At 38.0% G+C, this 24,182-nt stretch overlaps 1 protein-coding gene across 1 annotated transcript in view; it reads right to left on the bottom strand.

Annotated features, from left to right (window-relative positions):
- AK9 (adenylate kinase 9) overlaps positions 1-24,182 on the bottom strand; it is a 205,989-nt gene that overhangs the window by 113,441 nt on the left and 68,366 nt on the right. Inside the window, exons 15-18 of the mRNA XM_053712173.1 lie at positions 21,617-21,753; positions 11,888-12,044; positions 5,478-5,592; positions 4,257-4,351 (exon numbers count right to left, since the gene is read on the bottom strand). Coding sequence (XP_053568148.1) covers positions 4,257-4,351; positions 5,478-5,592; positions 11,888-12,044; positions 21,617-21,753 — 504 coding nt within the window. The remainder of the gene's footprint in view (positions 1-4,256; positions 4,352-5,477; positions 5,593-11,887; positions 12,045-21,616; positions 21,754-24,182) is intronic.

A 24,182-nucleotide genomic window follows, 5' to 3' on the forward strand; every position in this document is an offset into this window, starting at 1 on the left:
TCCTATACATACCCTCGATAACGGTATACAGCAGGGAAGCAAAAGCAAAACCCATGAACTAGATAATGCCCCATAAGAATCTACTGGTCTGTTAAGGACCGCAGGAGTTCAACCACATGGCGCGTGATACAGATACAGCCAGTATCTGCGCTCAAAGCGGTCTAACTGCCACTATAGTGACAAAAACTGGAACCCATTAAAAAATACTGAAAAGGCATATATCCTAAAAAAGTAAATAACATAAAGAGCTTAGCCCCTAAGATACAGTAAAGCATCCAGCTCTTTTTTATTTTATAGCTGTGACAGTGTATGGTAACATAGTGCTTTCGGACATAATTTATTTTCCCCAGGACTCCAGTAAAGACCAACTATAAAATACACACTGCTCTAAGCCCAAAAGACCTTCTGAGGAAAAGGAAGGTGCCACCCGGTCACCCATAACCTCATAAAGCAGCTCAGTAACCTGCTTTTGCTGTCCAAAAAATAACCCCAATATGAAGATATATATATATATATATATATATATATGTGTGTGTGTGTGTGTGTGTGTCCCAGTCTCCACTGAAAATTAAAAGAGGAATTTTAACCCCCAAAGTGCTGGTCCTTTTAACCTAGAAGGCAAGAAGCACTTATCTGTGGAGTTCAGCTGCAGGACAGGCACAGCAGCTCAGACGACCTCTGACAGGGACCTAAAGAGAAGAGAAAAGCAGAGTAACCAACCCTGGTTTTCTATATAGGGGTAGCATATATGTTGGAAGGGAAGCAAGGACTACCTAGCCGTCTTCTAACTGCTAAAAGCCACCATTACTCTTACTAAAGAGGATTACATGGACACAGCATAGCCCCAATCCTTGCTTGTAGGGAAAATACCAATTAAAGGATTAAATAGACACCATTTTTGCACATCCTCCTGATGTACAAGGCAAAGAATGACTGGGAGATTGTGGGAAGTGGGAGGATACTTAAAGCTTTGCTGGGGTGTTCTTTGCCTACTCCTGGTGGCCAGGAGTTGAATTCCCACTAGTAATTAGAATGGATTTGTGGACTCTCCATGTCATTGGAAAGAAGTTAAGCCACCAATCAGTAAGCGCTACCCAGGATACTGAACCAAAAACGGGCCGGCTCCTAAGCTTACATTCCTGCTTTTCAAATAAAAGTCATGAAAGAAAACATTTGGTTTTCATATCCCTTTAAGATTATGACCCCTTGTTTTGTTATTACTTCTGTGGGAAATCCTTCCAGTTTCCACTTTATTAAGTGCCTTCATATATTTGAAGGTATCTATCATGTCACCTCTTTCCCTTCTCCAAACTATACATATTTAGGTCATAGAGTCTTTTTTGTATGTTTTAGTTTTTAGACCATGTACCATTTTAGTAGCCCTCCTTTGGACAGTTTCAAGTTTATTTATAGCCTTCTGGAGATATGGTCTCCAGAACTGTACACAGTATTCCAGATAAGGCCTAACTAGTGATCTGTAAAGTGGCATAAGAACCTTGCAACCAAGTATTCGACTGGCCTTACTGGCTGCACTGCTGCATTGTGTAGCACATTTTAAATAATCTGAAATAATAATTCCCATGTACCATTCCTCTTTAGTTACAGTCAGTAATGTACTATTGATTGGTATTTGAGTTTTTGGATCCTATATGCATAATTTTTCTCTTGGCAATATTCAATTTTAGATCCCATTTATTTGCCCAGTTCTCCAGTTTTTTAATATCACTGTTTATTAGATCCACCCCTCCTGGAACATCAACTCTGTTAATAATGTTTGTATCATCAGCACACAAGCAAACCTTCCCCTGAAGACCACTTCCAATATTCCTGATGAACATCTTAAACAAAACAGGCCCAATAACTGACCCTTGGGGAACACCACTAATAACTGACCCCTCATTTGAATGTTCTCCATTAATTGAAACCATTTGCCTACTATTCTTAAGCCAGGATACCCTGTTCTGGGCAGCACTCTCAGAATAGACTGGGTAAACTGCTTGCACATCACAGACAGCTAACCCTAAAGCGAAATCCACTAGGGATTAACCACAGACAGACTAAAAACACCTCAAAAAATAAATTGTCTGGCATCTTCAAAAACATTACATTAAAAAAAACATATATGGAGGTTTTAAATACTACTCAGATTGTGTGATGTTCACCCAGGTCAGTCTGTGAGGGTAGTCCATTACCTTGTTTTATTTTTTAGGAATGTTCTAGAAAAAATACATCTAACTAGAACAGTCACAAGTGCAACAAAACTGAAAAAAATATATGAAAAGAACAAGAGAAGCAATCCAGAATATCTCATATGCAAATCATAGCTTAATGTCTGTTTATGTGTTAACTCCTGAAGTCACAATTCTTAAGAACGGCACCTCCCAGTACTCAAGGGGGGCAAATTACAGATATGTTCCTTATTAAACATATAAGATTGAGTAGATAATTATACTTAAAGTGAATGTAAATTTTGATGCTAAAGTGCCCGGTCTTTAAAAATTTGATTAAAAACAGGGGTACTTTAATTCATCAAAATTTACATTTCGCTCCTGTTGAGAAAAAAAACTTACCTTTTAATCTTCACAGCAGCTCCAGCTTCTTCTGGTCGTCGCAAAGCCTCTTCCTGGGTCTAAAATGAGGAATCCGGCTTCCTCCAATCACGGCGTTGAATCAGACACTGATTCTCCCGGGGGGAAGCCGTGATTGGAGGATGGCCTATTCATCATTTCTGAGATCAGAAATGGCTTGCGACGACCAGAGGAAGCTGGAGCTGCTGTGAAGATTAAAAGGTAAGTTTTTTTTCACAACACAAGTGAAATGTAAATTTTGATGAATTAAAGTGCCTCTGTTTTTAATCAAAATTTTAAAAACCGAGCAATTTAGTATCAAAATTTACATTCACTTTAAGCTGGAATTGCAGATTTTAAAATATTGCTCCTAAATTAAACATCAGTTGATGCAAAATAATAAACTGGTGAAACTTTAAAAGGCAGATTAGAACATAAGGCTGTGTGCAACTGATGCTCTATTTTTTTATTTTGTGAAATGATCTGGAATTCCTGAATGATATGGAAGCTGGTGTAAAACATTTTCTGCTAGCCACTACCATTCAAAGCATTGCATAAGAAGGGAACATACTAGGGCTGCACGATTAATTGCATATGCGAATTAAAACCGCAATTAAGTGCCTCGATTTTAAAACTGCGAGAGTTTGCGATTTTTTGCTAAATAAAAAAATCCTCAGAAGTGGCTGTAATATTGATTTGTTTGTGATTTCTTGCAAACCATCTAGTGGTTGCTTTTAGCACACATTTGTAAAATGGCTGTTTTTACTTTCACTTTCTGTTCTCATAAGCAGCCGATCAATCTAGAATTCTAAAAGCAGAGCCCATGCAGGAATGAACAGGAGAAAAAGCCACTTACTTATATTTCCCCCTAGAGACATCTGCAGTCTGAAACTTAGGGTATGTAAACATTATGGAACCTCTCACACAATCTCCTGCTTCTCTGAGAAACGGCTCAAATACATAGCAGATGCAGTTAACCCCACGGCTCCCAAAAAGGCTAAAACTGCAGTCCCCTCTGCTGCTGGGTTAACTTAACTGCATCTACAATGTTTTTTAATTTATATATATATATATATCTGTGTGCAACTGTGTATGTGATTGTATATTATATGTGTGTGTATGTAAATGTGTGTGTGTGTGTATGTGTGTGTATGTATGTGTGTATATATATATATATATATATATATATAATTGTGTGTGTGTGTATGTGGCTTATACTGCTTCATTTGTTAATCATATCACTGTCCACTGTTAGAATGACTGTCCAAGAAAACATGACAATGTTGTGTGTCATAAGACCTAATAACTGGCTAGTGGCTACTATGTAATCCCTTCAAAGGCAGCAAATTTTATTTTAACTATTTTGTGGTTTGTATTTTTATGCTCCAAGAGTGTATTGGACATTGAGAAACATGTACATTAAGATTATGTAGTGTTAAATAAACTTTAGAATGCAAAATGAAGGTGTTATAGTCATTTATAAGAAAATTGCAATGGCAATTTTTTTTTTTTTTTCAGAATTCAGCATCATACATGTCCTTGTACTCTTAGACATAACTGAACCAATAATCTTTATATTTCAATGGGACATAGTATTATTTAGTGAATAAGTTCTGTAATATCTTGCCTGTTAGCGACTAGCTATAACAAGATTTGAGCAATTATGGACACAATTGAGTGATAACAAACCTTCAGGCTTGTCTTCTCTGTCTTCTACCTCTTGTTCTGATTCTTCCTTCCCTTTTTGTTCTTGTTGCAGCTTCATTGTTTCCTGCTGTTCCTTTCTGTATGCAAATAATATGTGTTATGCTAACTGAATATCTGGAGTATTACATTTTATATCTGTTAATAACTGCTTATGCCACAATTATTAATTTCCTTTGAAATAGAACTAGATTGAGACTTGAATCTACAACTTTCCATTGTGGGGAGTTCCATAATTCGCCATAAACATTCCTAGGCTTCCCATAGATGATACTGTCAGCAAGCCATTCAGGCTGGTTTTGCACAAATTAAAGGGACATAATACTCATATGATAAATCACTTGAAAGTAATGGAGCATAACTGTAAAAAGCTGACAAGAAAATATCACCTGAGCATCTCTTTGTAAAAAATGAAGATATTTTACCTCAAAATGACTTCAGCTCACCAAAGTAAGTGCTGTGTAAACAGTTATACTTCAGCAGCTGTAAAGTTGCAAGTTGAAAAAACAAACAAACAAAAAAAACAATAGCCAATCAGCTTTAGCAGTGCTGAGGTAATGCTTTACCTTTGCTGTGATCTCATGAGATTTCACTGAAATCTCATGATATTTCATAGAACTTACTTAAACTGAATAGGAAAATCACATGACTGTGCCTGCACATGCTAGATGAACACTCCCTAGCAAGTCCTGGGACAAACATCCTGACAGGCTGCTTAACGTCTCTTTGCAGTGGAGTGTGAATACTTAGGATATTTGAGGTAAAATATCTTCCTTTTTTACATAGAGATGTTCAGGTGATATTTTCTAGTCTGCTTTTTACAGTTATGCTGCATAATTTTTATGTGCGTCAACATTTGGGTATTGTGTCCCTTTAAATATTTTAAATTCCTAACTATAACCTTAAAAATAAGTACGTTAGATAGAGGGTGCTCTCAACCTTTTTAAACTCTAGAACACATTGTATAAGTGATTACTGATTTCATTTAGCCTACCCCAGATGTTTCAAGTCACCTACATAAACCCACTAGGTTTTGTGTCAGTTACTAATGCCACACATTCATTATTGTCTTGCAACCATTCAGCTTCCCAGGATAAATTATTTTAGAAATGATTTTTTTCTGAGAACTATTCTAAAAAAAAATACATCAGGCTAATTACAATACATACATTAACTTTAAGAAATAATAGGTTTTTCTTCTCATACCTTGCTTCCTCCTCTTCTTGTAAACGCCTTGCTTTTTCCTTCTGAAGCCTTTGCAAGATATTGTTGTTTATATCTTGCTTATTCATTTGGTATAATCTAGCAAGCAAACACTTTCCTAGAATATTAAATTATAAAAGCAATCAGTATGGTGAAATCGTAACAGTTTTTCTAGAAACTAATCAAATACTTTGTTGTTTTGTCCTTGTTTCCAATTTTAATTAAGCCCAATTTCAATTTAAAGGGAAATTAAAGTGTTTGTAAACTTTAATGAATTAAAACACAGGATCAAAAAATAATTTAAAAAAACAGGGGCACTTTAATTTATTAAAATTTACAAAGACACTTATTTTTAAAAAATACTTAACTTTGCATTATGGTAAACATAACGTTGATCCTCCGCCCGCATCTCCTGCTTTCTTAAGCATATGGATGACAAATGCAGCTTCCTCCAATTGTTGTGTGCCCCACGAACAGGATGCCAAAGGGGGCACACAACGATTGCCACATTCGTAATCCATTTGCTAAAGAAAGCAGGAGATGCGGGCGGAGGATTGGTGTTTTGTTTACCATAATGCAAAGGTAAGTATTTTAAAAAATAAGTGTCTTTGTAAACTTTACTGAATTAAAGTGCCCCTGTTTTTAAGATTATTTATTGATCCTGGGCTTTAATTAATTAAAGTTTAAAATCACTTTAAACAGATGAATTTAACTACAGTAGCATGTTTCCTACTCACTATGCTATTGTTTTCCCTCCCGTACCTGCAGCTCTCTTATTATAACTCATTACATAATCCAGTTAGTAAAGCTCTGCAGTTTATACTGGGCGCCGCCATCTTGTAGCTCACGTATTGTTGTATCCTGTGACAGAAGCAGTGAACTTTCTCAGGTCTGTTATGTTACCGGCTTTTTGACAGCTGTACTTTTCACTTCAGTTTAGCTCACGTTGTAGAGAGCGGAAGCATTAGATTTTTGTTTGCACAGTTTAAAAGTTATATAACACATATAAGCTCCAAGTGGCGGCACTCAGGCCCCAATTTATCAAAGGTCTTGCGGACCTGATCCGACACTGCGGATCAGGTCCGCAAGACCTCGCTAAATGTGGAGAGCAATACGCTCTCCGCATTTAACATTGCACCAGCAGCTCACAAGAGCTGCTGGTGCAACGCCGCCCCCTGCTGACTCGCGGCCAATCGGCCGCCAACAGGGAGGTGTCAATCAACCAGATCGTATTCGATCGGGTTGATTTCCGGCGATTCCTGTCCGCCTGCTCAGAGCAGGCAGACAGGGTTATGGAGCAGCGGTCTTTAGACCGCTGCTTCATAAGTTGTGTTTCTGGCAAGTCTGAAGACTCGCCAGAAACATGGCCCTTCAAGCTCCGTACGGAGCTTGATAAATGGGCCTGCTAGTGTGAATATACAGAGCTTCAATAGCTGATACTTGTAAGGGGTTAAAATAAGAGAATTACTTTGATGAAAGCTGCAAGCACAGGAGGAAAAACAATACATACTTAAAACGAGAGAAATCTCAATGTATCCTTCCTGGTAAAATATTTTATAAATAAATAAATAAATAAAATAGCATGTAACCATTCTATCGTAGTTGTATACAGCAGTTCTATTTCCTTTAGAACATTCACATCATACCCACAATACTAAGCATCATTACTAAAAAATTTACTGTAGAAGATAGGAAATGTTAATTTGTTTATATTCTTGCATAATACTGCTATCAAGGAATAACTATGACATTAGCAATAATCTGAGAAAAGCATATGCACATGTGACACATCCATAGGTTGTGAGTAGCTCTATCAAATTCACCAAAATATATAAAGAGAGACAGATAAACACTCCCTATTTAAAGGAGATCCCCTGTTTGATTTATCTAATAATTTTGTGGGTCCAGCAATTCTGTAGATGAGGCTATATACCATAAAAGGCAATTATAATGGAAAAATTAATGCTTTAATTCATTAGAGCATGTAATTTTAACACTAGTGACCCTGCAATGCTACATATTTAATCCTCACAAAGGGGTTAGACACATAGTTAACGTACCATTTGGAATCCACAGAGCACTGCTGGTCCTGAGTGGAAACAGCTGCTGATCCAATCCCCCCCCCCCAAAAAAAATAAAGAAATCTACAAATAAATATTAATTTAAAAAAAGGGCGGAATGAGAGTCCATGAGAAATGAGAGCTGCCTCCCACAAAAAGTAATGATGCTCTCTGGGATACAGAATCTCACTGGGGAGCACCCAGCACTGAAATAAATTCTTAGCGACCCTGTCCCTTCCACTTTTTTAAAATGTCAGGCTTATTTCACAAAAAAAATACAAATTGCAAAGAAGAAATACATAGAAAATAATTTGTTAAAGTTATACAGAAACATTCAAAGCACAATCAGAATTTGTAAAATTACAATCCAATATGCAACATATAAATGCATTAAAGACAAAACAAAAAGTGAAAATTTTAAATGTATTAAAACTTAAAGAACAAAGTCTGATGAAAAAAAAAAAAACAAAGCACAAACTGTAAACACAAAAAACTCTTGTGGCATATTGTACTCTCCTCATCTAGAAATGCAGGGAATTCCCCTTAGAGGTATAGGAAAATCTTAGGCCTAGATTTGGAGTTTGGCGGTAAAAGGGCTGTTAACGCTCCGCGGGCTTTTTTCTGGCCGCACCATAAAATTAACTCTGGTATCGAGAGCTCAAACAAATGCTGCGTTAGGCTCCAAAAAAGGAGCGTAGAGCATTTTTACCGCAAATGCAACTCTCGATACCAGCGGTGCTTACGGACGCGGCCAGCCTCAAAAACGTGCTCGTGCACGATTCTCCCATAGGAAACAATGGGGCGGTTTGAGCTGAAAAAAACCTAACACCTGCAAAAAAGCAGCGTTCAGCTCCTAACGCAGCCCCATTGTTTCCTATGGGGAAACACTTCCTACGTCTGCACCTAACACTCTAACATGTACCCCGAGTCTAAACACCCCTAGCCTTACACTTATTAACCCCTAATCTGCCGCCCCCGCTATCGCTGACACCTGCATATTTTTTTTAACCCCTAATCTGCCGCTCCGTAAACCGCCGCAACCTACGTTATCCCTATGTACCCCTAATCTGCTGCCCTAACATCGCCGACCCCTATATTATATTTATTAACCCCTAATCTGCCCCCCTCAACGTCGCCGACACCTGCCTACACTTATTAACCCCTAATCTGCCGAGCGGACCTGAGCGCTACTATAATAAAGTTATTAACCCCTAATCCGCCTCACTAACCCTATCATAAATAGTATTAACCCCTAATCTGCCCTCCCTAACATCGCCGACACCTACCTTCAATTATTAACCCCTAATCTGACGACCGGAGCTCACCGCTATTCTAATAAATTGATTAACCCCTAAAGCTAAATCTAACCCTAACACTAACACCCCCCTAACTTAAATATAATTTACATCTAACGAAATTAATTAACTCTTATTAAATAAATGATTCCTATTTAAAGCTAAATACTTACCTGTAAAATAAATCCTAATATAGCTACAATATAAATTATAATTATATTATAGCTATTTTAGGATTAATATTTATTTTACAGGCAACTTGGTATTTATTTTAACTAGGTACAATAGCTATTAAATAGTTAAGAACTATTTAATAGCTACCTAGTTAAAATAATAACAAATTTACCTGTAAAATAAATCCTAACCTAAGAAATAATTAAACCTAACACTACCCTATCAATAAAATAATTAAATAAACTACCTACAATTACCTACAATTAACCTAACACTACACTATCAATAAATTAATTAAACACAATTGCTAAAAAAAAAATACAATTAAATAAACTAGCTAAAGTACAAAAAATAAAAAAGAACTAAGTTACAAAAAATAAAAAAATATTTACAAACATAAGAAAAATATTACAACAATTTTAAACTAATTACACCTACTCTAAGCCCCCTAATAAAATAACAAAGCCCCCCAAAATAAAAAATTCCCTACCCTATTCTAAATTAAAAAAGTTACAAGCTCTTTTACCTTACCAGCCCAGTTCCGATCAGCCAATAGAATGCGAGCTCAATCTGATTGGCTGATTGGATCAGCCAATCGGATTGAACTTGATTCTGATTGGCTGATTCCATCAGCCAATCAGAAAATTCCTACCTTAATTCCGATTGGCTGATAGAATCCTATCAGCCAATCGGAATTCGAGGGACGCCATCTTGGATGACGTCCCTTAAAGGAACCGTCATTCGTCGGGAGACAACGGAAGAAGAGGATGGATCCGCGTCGCCTGCTTCAAGATGGACCCGCTCCGCACCGGATGGAAGAAGATCGAAGATGCCGCTTGGAGAAGATGTTTGCCGGTCCGGATGTCCTCTTCTTGCCGGATAGGAGGAAGACTTTGGAGCCTCTTCTGGACCTCTTCAGCACCGGATGATGGATCGCCAACCCCCGCTTGGGTTGGATGAAGATGTTGGAGCCAGGACGGATCGGTGAACCTGGTATGGTGAAGACAAGGTAGGAAGATCTTCAGGGGCTTAGTGTTAGGTTTATTTAAGGGGGGTTTGGGTTAGATTAGGGGTATGTGGGTGGTGGGTTGTAATGTTGGGGGGGGGGTATGGTATGTTTTTTTTTACAGGCAAAAGAGCTGAAATTCTTGGGGCATGCCCCGCAAAGGGCCCTGTTCAGGGCTGGTAAGGTAAAAGAGCTTGTAACTTTTTTAATTTAGAATAGGGTAGGGAATTTTTTATTTTGGGGGGCTTTGTTATTTTATTAGGGGGCTTAGAGTAGGTGTAATTAGTTTAAAATTGTTGTAATATTTTTCTTATGTTTGTAAATATTTTTTTATTTTTTGTAACTTAGTTCTTTTTTATTTTTTGTACTTTAGCTAGTTTATTTAATTGTATTTTTTTTTAGCAATTGTGTTTAATTAATTTATTGATAGTGTAGTGTTAGGTTAATTGTAGGTAATTGTAGGTAGTTTATTTAATTATTTTATTGATAGGGTAGTGTTAGGTTTAATTATATCTTAGGTTAGGATTTATTTTACAGGTAAATTTGTTATTATTTTAACTAGGTAGCTATTAAATAGTTCTTAACTATTTAATAGCTATTGTACATAGTTAAAATAAATACCAAGTTGCCTGTAAAATAAATATTAATCCTAAAATAGCTATAATATAATTATAATTTATATTGTAGCTATATTAGGATTTATTTTACAGGTAAGTATTTAGCTTTAAATAGGAATCATTTATTTAATAAGAGTTAATTAATTTCGTTAGATGTAAATTATATTTAAGTTAGGGGGGTGTTAGTGTTAGGGTTAGACTTAGCTTTAGGGGTTAATCAATTTATTAGAATAGCGGTGAGCTCCGGTCGTCAGATTAGGGGTTAATAATTGAAGGTAGGGTGTCGGCGATGTTAGGGAGGGCAGATTAGGGTTTATGATAGGGTTAGTGAGGCGGGTTAGGGGTTAATAACTTTATTATAGTAGCGCTCAGGTCCGCTCGGCAGATTAGGGGTTAATAAGTGTAGGCAGGTGTCGGCGACGTTGAGGGGGGCAGATTAGGGGTTAATAAATATAATATAGGGGTCGGCGGTGTTAGGGGTAGCAGATTAGGGGTACATAGGGATAACGTAGGTGGCGGCGCTTTGCGGTCGGAAGATTAGGGGTTAATTATTTTAAGTAGCTGGCGGCGACGTTGTGGGGGGCAGGTTAGGGGTTAATAAATGTAATACAGGGGTCGGCGGGGTTAGGGGCAGCAGATTAGGGGTACATAAGTATAACGTAGGTGGCGGTCGGCAGATTAGGGGTTAAAAATTTTAATCGAGTGGCGGCGATGTGGGGGGAGCTCGGTTTAGGGGTACATAGGTAGTTTATGGGTGTTAGTGTACTTTAGGGTACAGTAGTTAAGAGCTTTATGAACCGGCGTTAGCCAGAAAGCTCTTAACTCCTGCTATTTTCAGGCGGCTGGAATTTTGTCGTTAGAGCTCTAACGCTCACTTCAGAAACGACTCTAAATACCGGCGTTAGAAAGATCCCATTGAAAAGATAGGATACGCAAATGGCGTAGGGGGATCTGCGGTATGGAAAAGTCGCGGCTGAAAAGTGAGCGTTAGACCCTTTAATCACTGACTCCAAATACCAGCGGGCGGCCAAAACCAGCGTTAGGAGCCTCTAACGCTGGTTTTGATGGCTACCGCCGAACTCCAAATCTAGGCCTTAATTTCTAGAATCTTATATGGGATCTTGCAGTGCTGGAGAATCATTATAGAGAATCTCATCTGAGCAGAGCTTTAGAGAACTGGATCCTAAATGTGTACAGTTTTTCACTTCTCTTATGTTTGGTGATGTGAAACAATAGTTTATATTATATTAAAAGTACAAACCATTATCTGCAGAATCTCCTAGACAGAGAACAGTGTCAGGGAGGAGTCCCTTTTCTGCCAATGCAATCCAGTTATTTGTAGAGTTAGGTAAATTATTTATTACCCATCCTCCTTCAGGTGGTGCACCAGGAAACCTCTCTTTACTTTGTTCGTAAAACTGTAAAAGAAAAGACAATGATAATAAAATCAATACATATTGTCAATAAGCATATTTTGTTTTCAAGATAATAAGTCAACTGCAACATTAGGAATTTGTTTTGTTTTTATAATTGATTCTCAGTAACTCTGGCTGCTGAGTGTGTCACATAGGAACAAACATGATGTTTTAGACACTATTTACTATTTAGGTAACACACTGGTAATCTGCTGATAATTTGATTTTTACACTGTGTGAGCTTTCTTGGGACTTGTTGAGGGGTCTTATAATTTAATTTAAAAGTATCACTTGTGTTGGGCTGATACAAGACACATAAATCACTGGGGGGGGGGGAGACTAACACATTATATTAGCACATTATTTTGCAGGAATACTCTTATAATCATATTAAAATCTGACAACAATCCCAACACAGTTAAAATACTTCATTCAGATATACTTTTTTTTGTTTTTTGAATATCCAGAAGAATATAAATTAAATTTAAAAATTGAATATCGACAATACTAGCTTGAAGGAAAGTAATAAGGCAAAGATGGATTAAAAAACAAAACAAAAAAAAACTCCTTCATTGCAACAAGTAATATCAGTAAGGGAGAGTTGATTAATTATAGAAAAAGTTGGATGTGGTAGGAGATGCAGAAAAAAATGAATTTCCGGGTTTATGAAGAAATGGGGCATTTATGCTGTAAAATTAAGCATACCAAGGAAGATAAAATTGTTCTCCAAGTGTATTTTTTTGGGAAACTCATCTTAGAGGGGAACAGATGTATATAACCTGAAATATAAAACTGTAGTGGTATTTTATAATTGGAGTTGGTATATGAATTTGAAGACTGAGATTGGAAAGATAGAGGAAGTAAGGGAAATCTTCCTTTTTCTTTTACAAAGATATGACAAGTCCACGGATTTCATCCTTACTTGTGGGATATTAACCTCCTGCTAACAGGAAGTGGCAAAGAGCACCACAGCAGAGCTGTATATATAGCCCCTCCCCTTCCCCTCCACCCCCAGTCATTCTCTTTGCTTGTGTTATACTAGGAAGACATGGTAAAGTGAGGTGTTAGTTTTTAGTTTCTTGATGGCATCTCGTCAGAATGCCTTGGCAGTACCTTGGTTGTTAAGCCTAGCTTTTGTGTTTCCTCTCCTCCCATGCGTGATTGCTCAAATCAAACAGGAGAGAGCGTCAGTGATCCTGATAGCACCTGTGTGGCCACGCAGGACTTGGTATGCGGATCTAGTAGACATGTCCTCTCTGCCACCGTGGAAACTTCCGTTGAGACAGGACCTTCCCAACATCCAAATCTAATTTCTCTGCAACTGACTGCGTGGAGATTGAACGCTTGATTTTATCGAAGTGAGGATTCTCTGGTTCAGTTATCAATACTTTGATACAGGCTAGGAAGCCTGTCACTAGAAAAATCTATCATAAGATATGGCGTAAATATTTTTACTTTATTGGTGTAAATCCAAGGGTTACTCATGGAGTAAAGTTAGGATTCCTAGGATTTTGTTTTTTCTCCAAGAAGGATTGGAGAAAGGGTTATCAGCAAGTTCCTTAAAGGGACAAATTTCAACTTTGTCAATTCTGTTTCACAAACGTTTGGCAAATGTATCAGATGTTCAGTCTTTTTGTCAGGCTCTATCTAGAATTAAGCCTGTATTTAGACCTATAACTCCGCCCTGGAGTTTGAATTTAGTTCTTCGAGTTCTGCAAGGGGTTTCGTTTGAACCTATGCATTCCATAGATATTAAACTATTATCTTGGAAAGTTCTGTTTTTGGTTGCTATTTCTTCTGCTTTAAGAGTTTCTGAGCTTTCAGTATTACAGTGGGATTCGCCTTATCTCATATTTCATTCTGATAACCTGGGTTCCTTCCTAAGGTTGTTTTGAATAAGAATATTAATCAGGAAATTGTTCCTTCCTTGTGTCCTAATCCTTCTTCTAAGAAGGAACGTCTGTTGCATAACTTGGACATGGTCCGTGCCTTAAAGTTTTACTTACAGTCAACTAAGGATTTCCGACAATCATCTTCATTGTTTATTCTGGAAAGCGTAGGGGTCAGAAAGCTACGGCTACCTCTCTTTCTTTTTGGCTGAGAAGTATCATCCGCCTGGCATATGAGATTGCTGGACAGCAGCCTCCTGAAAGAATTATGGCTCATTCTTCTAGGGCTGTGGCTTGCACATGGGCTTTTAAAAACGATGCATCTGTGGAACAGATTTGTAAGGCTGCGACTTGGTCGTCCCTTCACACTTTTTCCAAATTTTCCAAATTTGATACTTTTGCTTCTTCTGAGGCTATCTTTGGGAGAAAGGTTTTTCAAGCAGTGGTGCCCTCCGTTTAGGTTCCTGTCTTGTCCCTCCCTTTCATCCGTGTCCTATTGCTTTGGTATTGGTTTCCCACAATTAAGGATGAAATCCGTGGACTCGTCATATCTTTGTAAAAGAAAACTAAATTTATGCTTACCTGATAAATTACTTTCTTTTACAATATGACAAGTCCACGGCCCACCCTGTTCTTTTTAAGACAGTTTTTCTTTATATTTTTTGTAAATTTCAGTCACCTCTGCACCTATTTAGCCTTTCCTTTTTCTCTTCCTATACATTTGGCCGAATGACTGAGGGTGGAGGGGTAGGGGAGTGGCTATATATACAGCTCTGCTGTGGTGCTCTTTGCCACTTCCTGTTAGCAGGAGGTTAATATCCCACAAGTAAGGATGAAATCCGTAGACTCGTCATATTGTAAAAGAAAGTAATTTATCAGGTAAGCATAAATTTAGTTTTTTCCCCTCTAACTTTTGTATGATTGATTTCACTTTTTTTTTAACCTATAGTAGGACATTTTCGTTCACACTCTAAGGTCCCCCCCCCCCACACTTGTACATTGCGGATCTTATGTGTCTTCACTATCAGTGTAATTTTTTCTTTTTTTTCCTACTTTCATATTATGTATATTCTGTTTTTCTCCCCTATAATGTGGATTTTCTTTCCCCACACCATAATGTTTTTTGTTTTGTTTTTTTCTTTCACTTCCATATAATGTATTCCACGTCTTTTCACCAATAGGGCTCAATCTATCAAGGCTTCAACCCTCTAACGACCTATGTCCATGCATCAAAATAGGCTTGTAATTCAGGTTTTAGATTTATCAGGTATGGGCCTTACTGAAAACAATCGGCTAGATTACGAGTTTTGCGTTATGAGTGAAAAAGCCTCATAACGCTGCTTTTTTCACTACCGCTGGTATTACGAGTCTTGCAGGTATAACTGTACCGCACACTTTTTTGGCCTTAACACAACGTAAGTACAGCACCTTTCACAAAGTCCTTTTTCAATGGGACTACCATAGCGCTGGTATTACGAGTTTGCCTGTCTGGCCAAAAAGTGAGCGATACAGCCTATACCGTCAAGATCCATACCGTAAACTGAAAGTCAGTAGTTATGGGTTTTTACATTACAAATCTGTAGCATAAAACTCATAACTAAAGTGTTACCAAGTACACTAACACCCCTAAACCGAGGCCCTCCCGCATCACAAACACTAATATAAAATTATTAACCCCTAATCTGCCGCTCCGGACATCGCTGCCACTATAATAAACATATTAACCCCTAAACTGCCGTACTCCCACATTGCAAACACTAGTTAAATATTATTAACCCCTAATCTGCTGCCCCCAACGTCACCGCCGCCTACCTAAACTTATTAACCCCTAATCTGCCGCCCCCAACGTCGCCGCCACTATACTAAAGTTATTAACCCCTAAACCTAACCCTAACCTAACCCTAACACCCCTAACTTTAATATAATTAAAATAAATCTAAATAAAAATTACTATTATTACCTAAATAATTCCTATTTAAGACTACTTACCTGTAAAATAAACCCTAAGCTAGCTACAATATAACTAATAGTTACATTGTAGCTATCTTAGGTTTTATTTTTATTTCACAGCTTTTGTAGCAAGTTTGTATTTATTTTAACTAGGTAGACTAGTTAGTAAATAGTTATTAACTATTTACTAACTACCTAGTTAAAATAAATTCAGTTACCTGTAAAATAAAACCTAACCTGCCTCACACTAACACCTAACATTACACTAAAATCAATTACATTAATTAAATACAATTAACTAAATTACAAAAAAAATAAACACTAAATTACACAAAATAAAAAAGAAATGATCAAATATTTAAACTAATTACACCTAATCTAATAGCCCTATCAAAATAAAAAAGCCCCCCCAAAATAAAAAAACCCTAGCCTAAACTAAACTGCCAATAGCCCTTAAAAGGGCCTTTTGCGGGGCATTGCCCCAAAGAAATCAGCTCTTTTACCTGTAAAGAAAAATACAAACAACCCCCCAACAGTAAAACCCACCACCCACACAACCAACCCCCCCAAATAAAATCCCATCTAAAAAACCTAAGCTCCCCATTGCCCTGAAAAGGGCATTTGGATGGGCATTGCCCTTAAAAGGACATTTAGCTCTTTTTCTTTGCCCAAACCCTAAGCTAAAAATAAAACCCACCCAATAAATCCTTTTTAAAAAACCTAACACTAACCCCCGAAAATCCACTTACAGTTTTTGAAGACCGGACATCCATCCTCATCAAGCCGGGAGATGTCTTCATCCAAGCGGGCAGAAGTCCTCAACGAAGCTGGGAGAAGTCTTCATACAAGCGGCAAGAAGTGGTCCTCCAGACGGGCAGAAGTCTTCATCCAGACGGCATCTTCTATCTTCATCCTTCCGACCGGAGCGGCTCCATCTTCAAGACATCCGGCGCGGAGCATCCTCTTCATATGGTCCCAGCCGTACGCTGAAGGTTCCTTTAAATGACGTAATCCAAGATGGCGTCCCTTGAATTCCGATTGGCTGATAGAATTCTATCAGCCAATCGGAATTAATGGTAAAAAAATCCTAGTGTCTGATGCAATCAACCAATAGGATTGAGCTTCAATCCTATTGGCTGATCCAATCAGCCAATAGGATTTAGCTCGCATTCTATTGGCTGATTGGAACAGCCAATAGAATGCAAGCTCAATCCTATTGACTGATTGGATCAGCCAATAGGATTGAAGCTTAATCCCATTGGCTAATTGCATCAGCTAATAGGATTTTTTTTACCTTTAATTCCGATTGGCTGATAGAATTCTATCAGCCAATCAGAATTCAAGGGATGCCATCTTGGATAACGTCATTTAAAGGAACCTTCAGTGTATGGCTGGGACCGTATGAAGAGGATGCTCCGCGCCGGATGTCTTGAAGATGGAGCCACTCCGCGTTGGAAGGATGAAGATAGAAGATGCCATCTGGATGAAGACTTCTGCCCGTCTGGAGGACCACTTCTTGCTGCTTGCATGAGGACTCCTCCCGGCTTTGTTGAGGACTTCTGCCCGTTTGGATGAAGACTTCTCCCGGTTTGATGAGGATGGATGTCCGGTCTTCAAAAACAGTAAGTGGATCTTCGGGGGTTAGTGTTAGGTTTTTTTAAGGGTTTATAGGGTGGGTTTTATTTTTAGCTTAGGGTTTGGGCAAAGAAAAATAGCTAAATGCCCTTTTAAGGGCAATGCCCATCCAAATGCCCTTTTCAAGGCAATGGGGAGCTTAGGCTTTTTAGATAGGATTTTATTTGGGGAGGTTGGTTGTGTGGGTGGTGGGTTTTTTTACAGGTAAAAGAGCTGATTTCTTTGTGGCAATGCCCCGCAAAAGGCCCTTTTAAGGGCTATTGGCAGTTTAGTTTAGGCTAGGGTTTTCTTTATTTTGGGTGGTCTTTTTTATTTCGATAGGGCTATTAGATTAGGTGTAATTAGTTTAAATATTTGATCATTTCTTTTTTTATTTTGTGTAATTTAGTGTTTATTTTTTTTTTTTTATTTAGTTAACTGTATTTAATTAATGTAATTGATTTAATTTTAGTGTAATGTTAGGTGTTAGTGTGAGGCAGGTTAGGTTTTATTTTACAGGTAACGTTTTATTTATTTTAACTAGGTAGTTAGTAAATAGTTAATAACTATTTACTAACTAGTCTACCTAGTTAAAATAAATACAAACTTACCTGTAAAATAAAAATAAAACCTAAGATAGATACACTATAACTATTAGTTATAGTGTAGCTAGCTTAGGGTTTATTTTATAGGTAAGTATTTAGTTTTAAATAGGAATTATTTAGGTATTAATTGTAAATTTTATTTAGATTTATTTTAATTATGTTAAAATTAGTGGTGTTAGGGTTAGGTTAGGGTTAGACTTAGGGTTAGGGGTTAATAACTTTAGTATAGTGGCGGCGACGTTGGGGGCGGCAGATTAGGGGTTAATAAGTGTAGGTAGGTAGCGACGACATTGGGGGGCGGCAGATTAGGGGTTTATAAGTGTAGGTAGGTGGCGGCGACATTGGGGGCGGCAGCTTAGGGGTTAATAAGTGTAATGTAGGTGTCAATGGAGCTGCGTTACGGAGCTTTACGCTCCTTTATTGCAGGTGTTAGGCTTTTTTTAGCCGGCTCTCCCCATTGATGTCTATGGGGAAATTGTGCACGAGCACGTAAAACCAGCTCAAAGCAGCGCTGGTATTTGTGTGCGGTATGGAGCTCAGCGCTGCCATATTGCCCGCTAACGCCGGGTTTTTGCAAACCTGTAATAGCAGCGTTATAGGGAGGTGAACGAGCGGTGGAAATAACTTGCAAGTTAGTACCGAGCCGCTCATAACAAAAACTTGTAATCTGGCCGAATGTTTTTTCCGGTGCATGGATTCAATCACTATGTGTATTCTGATCGATTTCACATATTTTGCACCCATATTAAACCAAATCCAATTACGTTCTCAAAGTTATCACACTGTGTAGTCTAAAAGTTGCATCTAAACATCTGCCCGGATAGCAAATGTATATTCAGCACCTGCTTTGTCGTGAACTCCTTAGAAAACAATAGTCTGGAAGTCTGAATGAAATCCATCTCACAACAGCCAAATGTTACATAGTTGTATAATAAATGTGTGTTCTAAACATGAATGCAAACACCACAAGAAGTAATATATAGTCAGGAAGTCAGAATGAATATAAGTTGGGACACAGAAATAAATTATTACTTTTATATGTACTTAGGAATGGAAGTATTACAATTTACAGTTGCAGCAACCCTTAGAAGGCACTGTAGATGATGCCTTGCTTTACAGTAAAAGGAAGAGGTTATCTGACACAGATGGCGCATCAGGGTGCAGAGATTGTTTTTGCCCCACTGTGGTCTTAAAGCTCTAACAGACCATGAGATATTGCAGAGGTTAAGGCAATTAATTCTGATGCTATTTTGACCAGATACAGAACTATTTGGAGCCATTCACATTCAGAACAAGAGCTATTCCTGGGGTATTGAAATTACAATCTGTGTCCAGTGTTGTGGTTGGTATGAGTCAACCTATGTTCTCTAGAAACCTATGTACTGTATAAGATGCCATGTACACAATATTTAAGCATCATGTTTGCCTCCCTGAAACAACCGAAGACTAATTTTTTTCCGTATAGCTGGCATTCCAAATGTATTAGGTGTTATAGACTGCACTCATATTGCTTTGAGACCATCAAGATTTCATCAATTATCTAGTCTGGCTTTTAATTTATCAATCTTTGCCAACTATTTGACGCAAATATATCCTGCAAAGATTTTGATACATTTCCACGACTTTTCAAAGCTAGTGCGAATTCTTGTGCAACACACTGTTATGTCTTTGGGATATTCCTCTATCAAACCAATCCTGGCCAGTAGTCTTCTTATCTTAGCGTCAAGTGGAATGATAACGGAAAATCTCAGGACTAAGAGGCAAGGAGGATTAGGGAATAAGGTGAGCCCAGAGAAAGGGAACAAAGCAACTAGGTATAACAGCAGGAAGACAGTTAAATCTTACAAGAACCAGTGGGCAAAGCAGGAGCGAAGGTCACAAAGTAAAGCACTATACAATAACAGGTGGACAACCCATTTTTCAAGGTATAGGAGGAATAGGCAAGACAGAAGGTCACAAGGCAAAGCAGAATTCAGCAGCAGGTAGACATTTTAATCTTTCAAGGCACCAGAAGGCTAGGCAAAAGAGAAGTTACAATGCAAAGCAGCATTCAGCAACAGGTAGACAGTCCAATCTTTCAAGGTACCAGAGGGCAAGACAAGAGAGTAAGTCACAAGGCAAAGCAGTATTCAGCAACAGGTAGACAGTCTAATCTTTCAAGTATAATCGCACCCTAGTGTGGTGCAAACGTGCGCACAGCGTGCGTGCCAAGATGCGCTCCAAGTGATGTCAGAGATGCGCCCAAAAAGGTGCAATGCACAGCAATGACGTGAATAACATCAAAATTGCGCAGATGGTGTATGCAATACACATAACAACCAGGAAGCAGCCATAGCTAAAACAGTTATCCAAGCAACGACCAGGTACGAGACGACCAGGTACGTGACACAGACTAAGAAAAAAAAAAAAAAAAAAAGAACCAGTGTGATGTATCTGGCACTACTGGCTAAATCCTGGACTCTACCTTCAGTACTTAATGATGTAATCTTTGTAGTATTACTGGTGGTTAGTTGGTAGCACTTTAGTTTAGCATTTGCAACAAAATAAACCAATATTGCATAAATGTTAGGCTGGTGAAAGTTTTGATATACATATAATTGTATAAATAGACAAAAGTGCACTGTAATTTGGATGGAAATAATTTTACATTAAATACATTAAATACATTAGTTATCATATGTAATGAATTAAAATGTGGTTTAAAATAGGAATATTTATTGGATTCTAGGGAGAAATAACATTTCAATAATTTGGATCTGTCCCAACCATAAAATAGTTTTTTCATGCTGGGTTCACAGATCATTCTGCATGTGCAGAAGCAGTTTTATGATTATATTCTTGTAGCTTAGACAAGTCAGAAGTGTAAAACCCAAGTATTAATACTACTAACTTTTTTAATAAACCTGATTGTGTACCAAATTCATTATTACTCATATATTTGCTTACCTTTAATTCAGATCACAACCAACAGATAAAGGAGTCACTTAGACACTTACCAATAAACGGATGTAAGAATTAAGTATTCTGTGTACAATCAATAAGACTATAAGGATTAAAGAGACACTGAACCCAAATTTTTTTCTTTTGTGATTAAGCTAGAGCATGCAATTTTAAACAACTTTCTAATTTACTCCTATTATCAATGTTTCTTCGTTCTCTTGCTATCTTTATTTGAAAAAGAAGGCATCTAAGCTTTTTTCTTGGTTCAGAAACCCTGGATAGCAGTTTCTGATTGGTGGATGAATTTATCCACCAATCAGCAAGGACAACCTAGGTTGTTCAACAGAAATGGGCTGGCATCTAAACTTACATTCTTGCATTTCAAATAAAGATACCAAGAGAATAAAGAACATTTGATAATAGGAGTAAATTAGAAAGTTGCTTAAAATGTCATGCTCTATCTGATCTTTGGGTTCAGTGTCCCTTTAAGTATTTTGTGACCTATTTGTTTACATTTAGAAAAGTTAGAAACCCCTTAAGTGGTGGGTGCAATAAAATGTGATAATTTAAACTTTACCTTGTTAATGGCATTTTCCAGTGCAGCAGCATACATATGAGGAGATGGTGTGACTGGTGCTTGACTTGCAATCTTTATGGCTTCAAACACTATTTCCTGAACTTCTGGATGATTAGCGTCTACCTCTTCCACCAAATCTATATATAATTAAAATAATTTTCTTTACTTTTTTAAAGATGGTCATAGAGAATATTATAATGTACAAAGTGGAGTAATCACATATATGGTAGGAAATGAGTATTCTATGTATGAGACTTTTCAGTTAACCCCTTCCCGCCATTAGGACGTGCCATGCCATCCTAACTGTGCTGGGCTTTAGCGCTGTTAGGACGGCATGGAACTTCCTAGTTGTTTGTTTGGCTGCACTGAAGCCAAAGGTTCTTCCTGAATGGGATCACGACCTGGAGGGCGTGCCTTGCGCCATAGGCACTCCCCCCTGACCATCCCATCATTGAAATCTCACAAACGAATGCACGATCGTGTGATTTCAATTTCAGCCCATCAGAAAAGGGTTAAAAGGGAATTTTTTTTTATCTAAAAGACTGTATTTTCATATTAACTTAGGCCTAGATTTGGAGTTTGGCGGTAAAAGGGCTGTTAACGCTCCGCAGGCTTTTTTCTGGCCGCACCATAAAATTAACTCTGGTATCGAGAGTTCAAACAAATGCTGCGTTAGGCTCCAAAAAAGGAGCGTAGAGCATTTTTACCGCAAATGCAACTCTCGATACCAGCGGTGCTTACGGACGCGGCCAGCCTCAAAAACGTGCTCGTGCACGATTCTCCCATAGGAAACAATGGGACTGTTTGAGCTGAAAAAAAACCTAACACCTGCAAAAAAGCAGCGTTCAGCTCCTAACGCAGCCCCATTGTTTCCTATGGGGAAACACTTCCTACGTCTGCACCTAACACTCTAACATGTACCCCGAGTCTAAACACCCCTAGCCTTACACTTATTAACCCCTAATCTGCCGCCCCCGCTATCGCTGACACCTGCATATTTTTTTAACCCCTAATCTGCCGCTCCGTAAACCGCCGCAACCTACGTTATCCCTATGTACCCCTAATCTGCTGCCCTTACATCGCCGACCTCTAGATTATATTTATTAACCCCTAATCTGCCCCCCACAACGTCGCCGACACCTGACTACACTTATTAACCCCTAATCTGCCGAGCGGACCTGAGCGCTACTATAATAAAGTTATTAACCCCTAATCCGCCTCACTAACCCTATCATAAATAGTATTAACCCCTAATCTGCCCTCCCTAACATCGCCGACACCTACCTTCAATTATTAACCCCTAATCTTCCGAGCGGAGCTCACCGCTATTCTAATAAATGTATTAACCCCTAACGCTAAGTCTAACCCTAACACTAACACCCCCATAACTTAAATATAATTTACATCTAACGAAATAAATTAACTCTTATTAAATAAATGATTCCTATTTAAAGCTAAATACTTACCTGTAAAATAAATCCTAATATAGCTACAATATAAATTATAATTACATTGTAGCTATTTTAGGATTAATATTTATTTTACAGGCAACTTTGTAATTATTTTAACTAGGTACAATAGCTATTAAATAGTTAAGAACTATTTAATAGCTACCTAGTTAAAATAATAACAAATTTACCTGTAAAATAAATCCTAACCTAAGATATAATTAAACCTAACACTACCCTATCAATAAAATAATTAAATAAACTACCTACAATTACCTACAATTAACCTAACACTACACTATCAATAAATTAATTAAACACAATTGCTACAAATAAATACAATTAAATAAACTAGCTAAAGTACAAAAAATAAAAAAGAACTAAGTTACAAAAAATAAAAAAATATTTACAAACATAAGAAAAATATTACAACAATTTTAAACTAATTACACCTACTCTAAGCCCCCTAATAAAATAACAAAGCCCCCCAAAATAAAAAATTCCCTACCCTATTCTAAATTAAAAAAGTTACAAGCTCTTTTACCTTACCAGCCCTGAACAGGGCCCTTTGCGGGGCATGCCCCAAGAATTTCAGCTCTTTTGCCTGTAAAAGAATAAATACAATACCCCCCCCCCAACATTACAACCCACCACCCACATACCCCTAATCTAACCCAAACCCCCTTAAATAAACCTAACACTAAGCCCCTGAAGATCTTCCTACCTTGTCTTCACCATACCAGGTTCACCGATCCGTCCTGGCTCCAACATCTTCATCCAACCCAAGCGGGGGTTGGCGATCCATCATCCGGTGCTGAAGAGGTCCAGAAGAGGCTCCAAAGTCTTCCTCCTATCCGGCAAGAAGAGGACATCCGGACCGGCAAACATCTTCTCCAAGCGGCATCTTCGATCTTCTTCCATCCGGTGCGGAGCGGGTCCATCTTGAAGCAGGCGACGCAGATCCATCCTCTTCTTCCGTTGTCTCCCGACTAATGACGGTTCCTTTAAGGGACGTCATCCATGATGGCGTCCCTCGAATTCCGATTGGCTGATAGGACTCTATCAGCCAATCGGAATTAAGGTAGGAATTTTCTGATTGGCTGATGGAATCAGCCAAT

The sequence above is a fragment of the Bombina bombina genome, chromosome 4 (genome assembly GCF_027579735.1).
Source record: "Bombina bombina isolate aBomBom1 chromosome 4, aBomBom1.pri, whole genome shotgun sequence".
NCBI classification, from domain to species: Eukaryota; Metazoa; Chordata; class Amphibia; order Anura; family Bombinatoridae; genus Bombina; species Bombina bombina.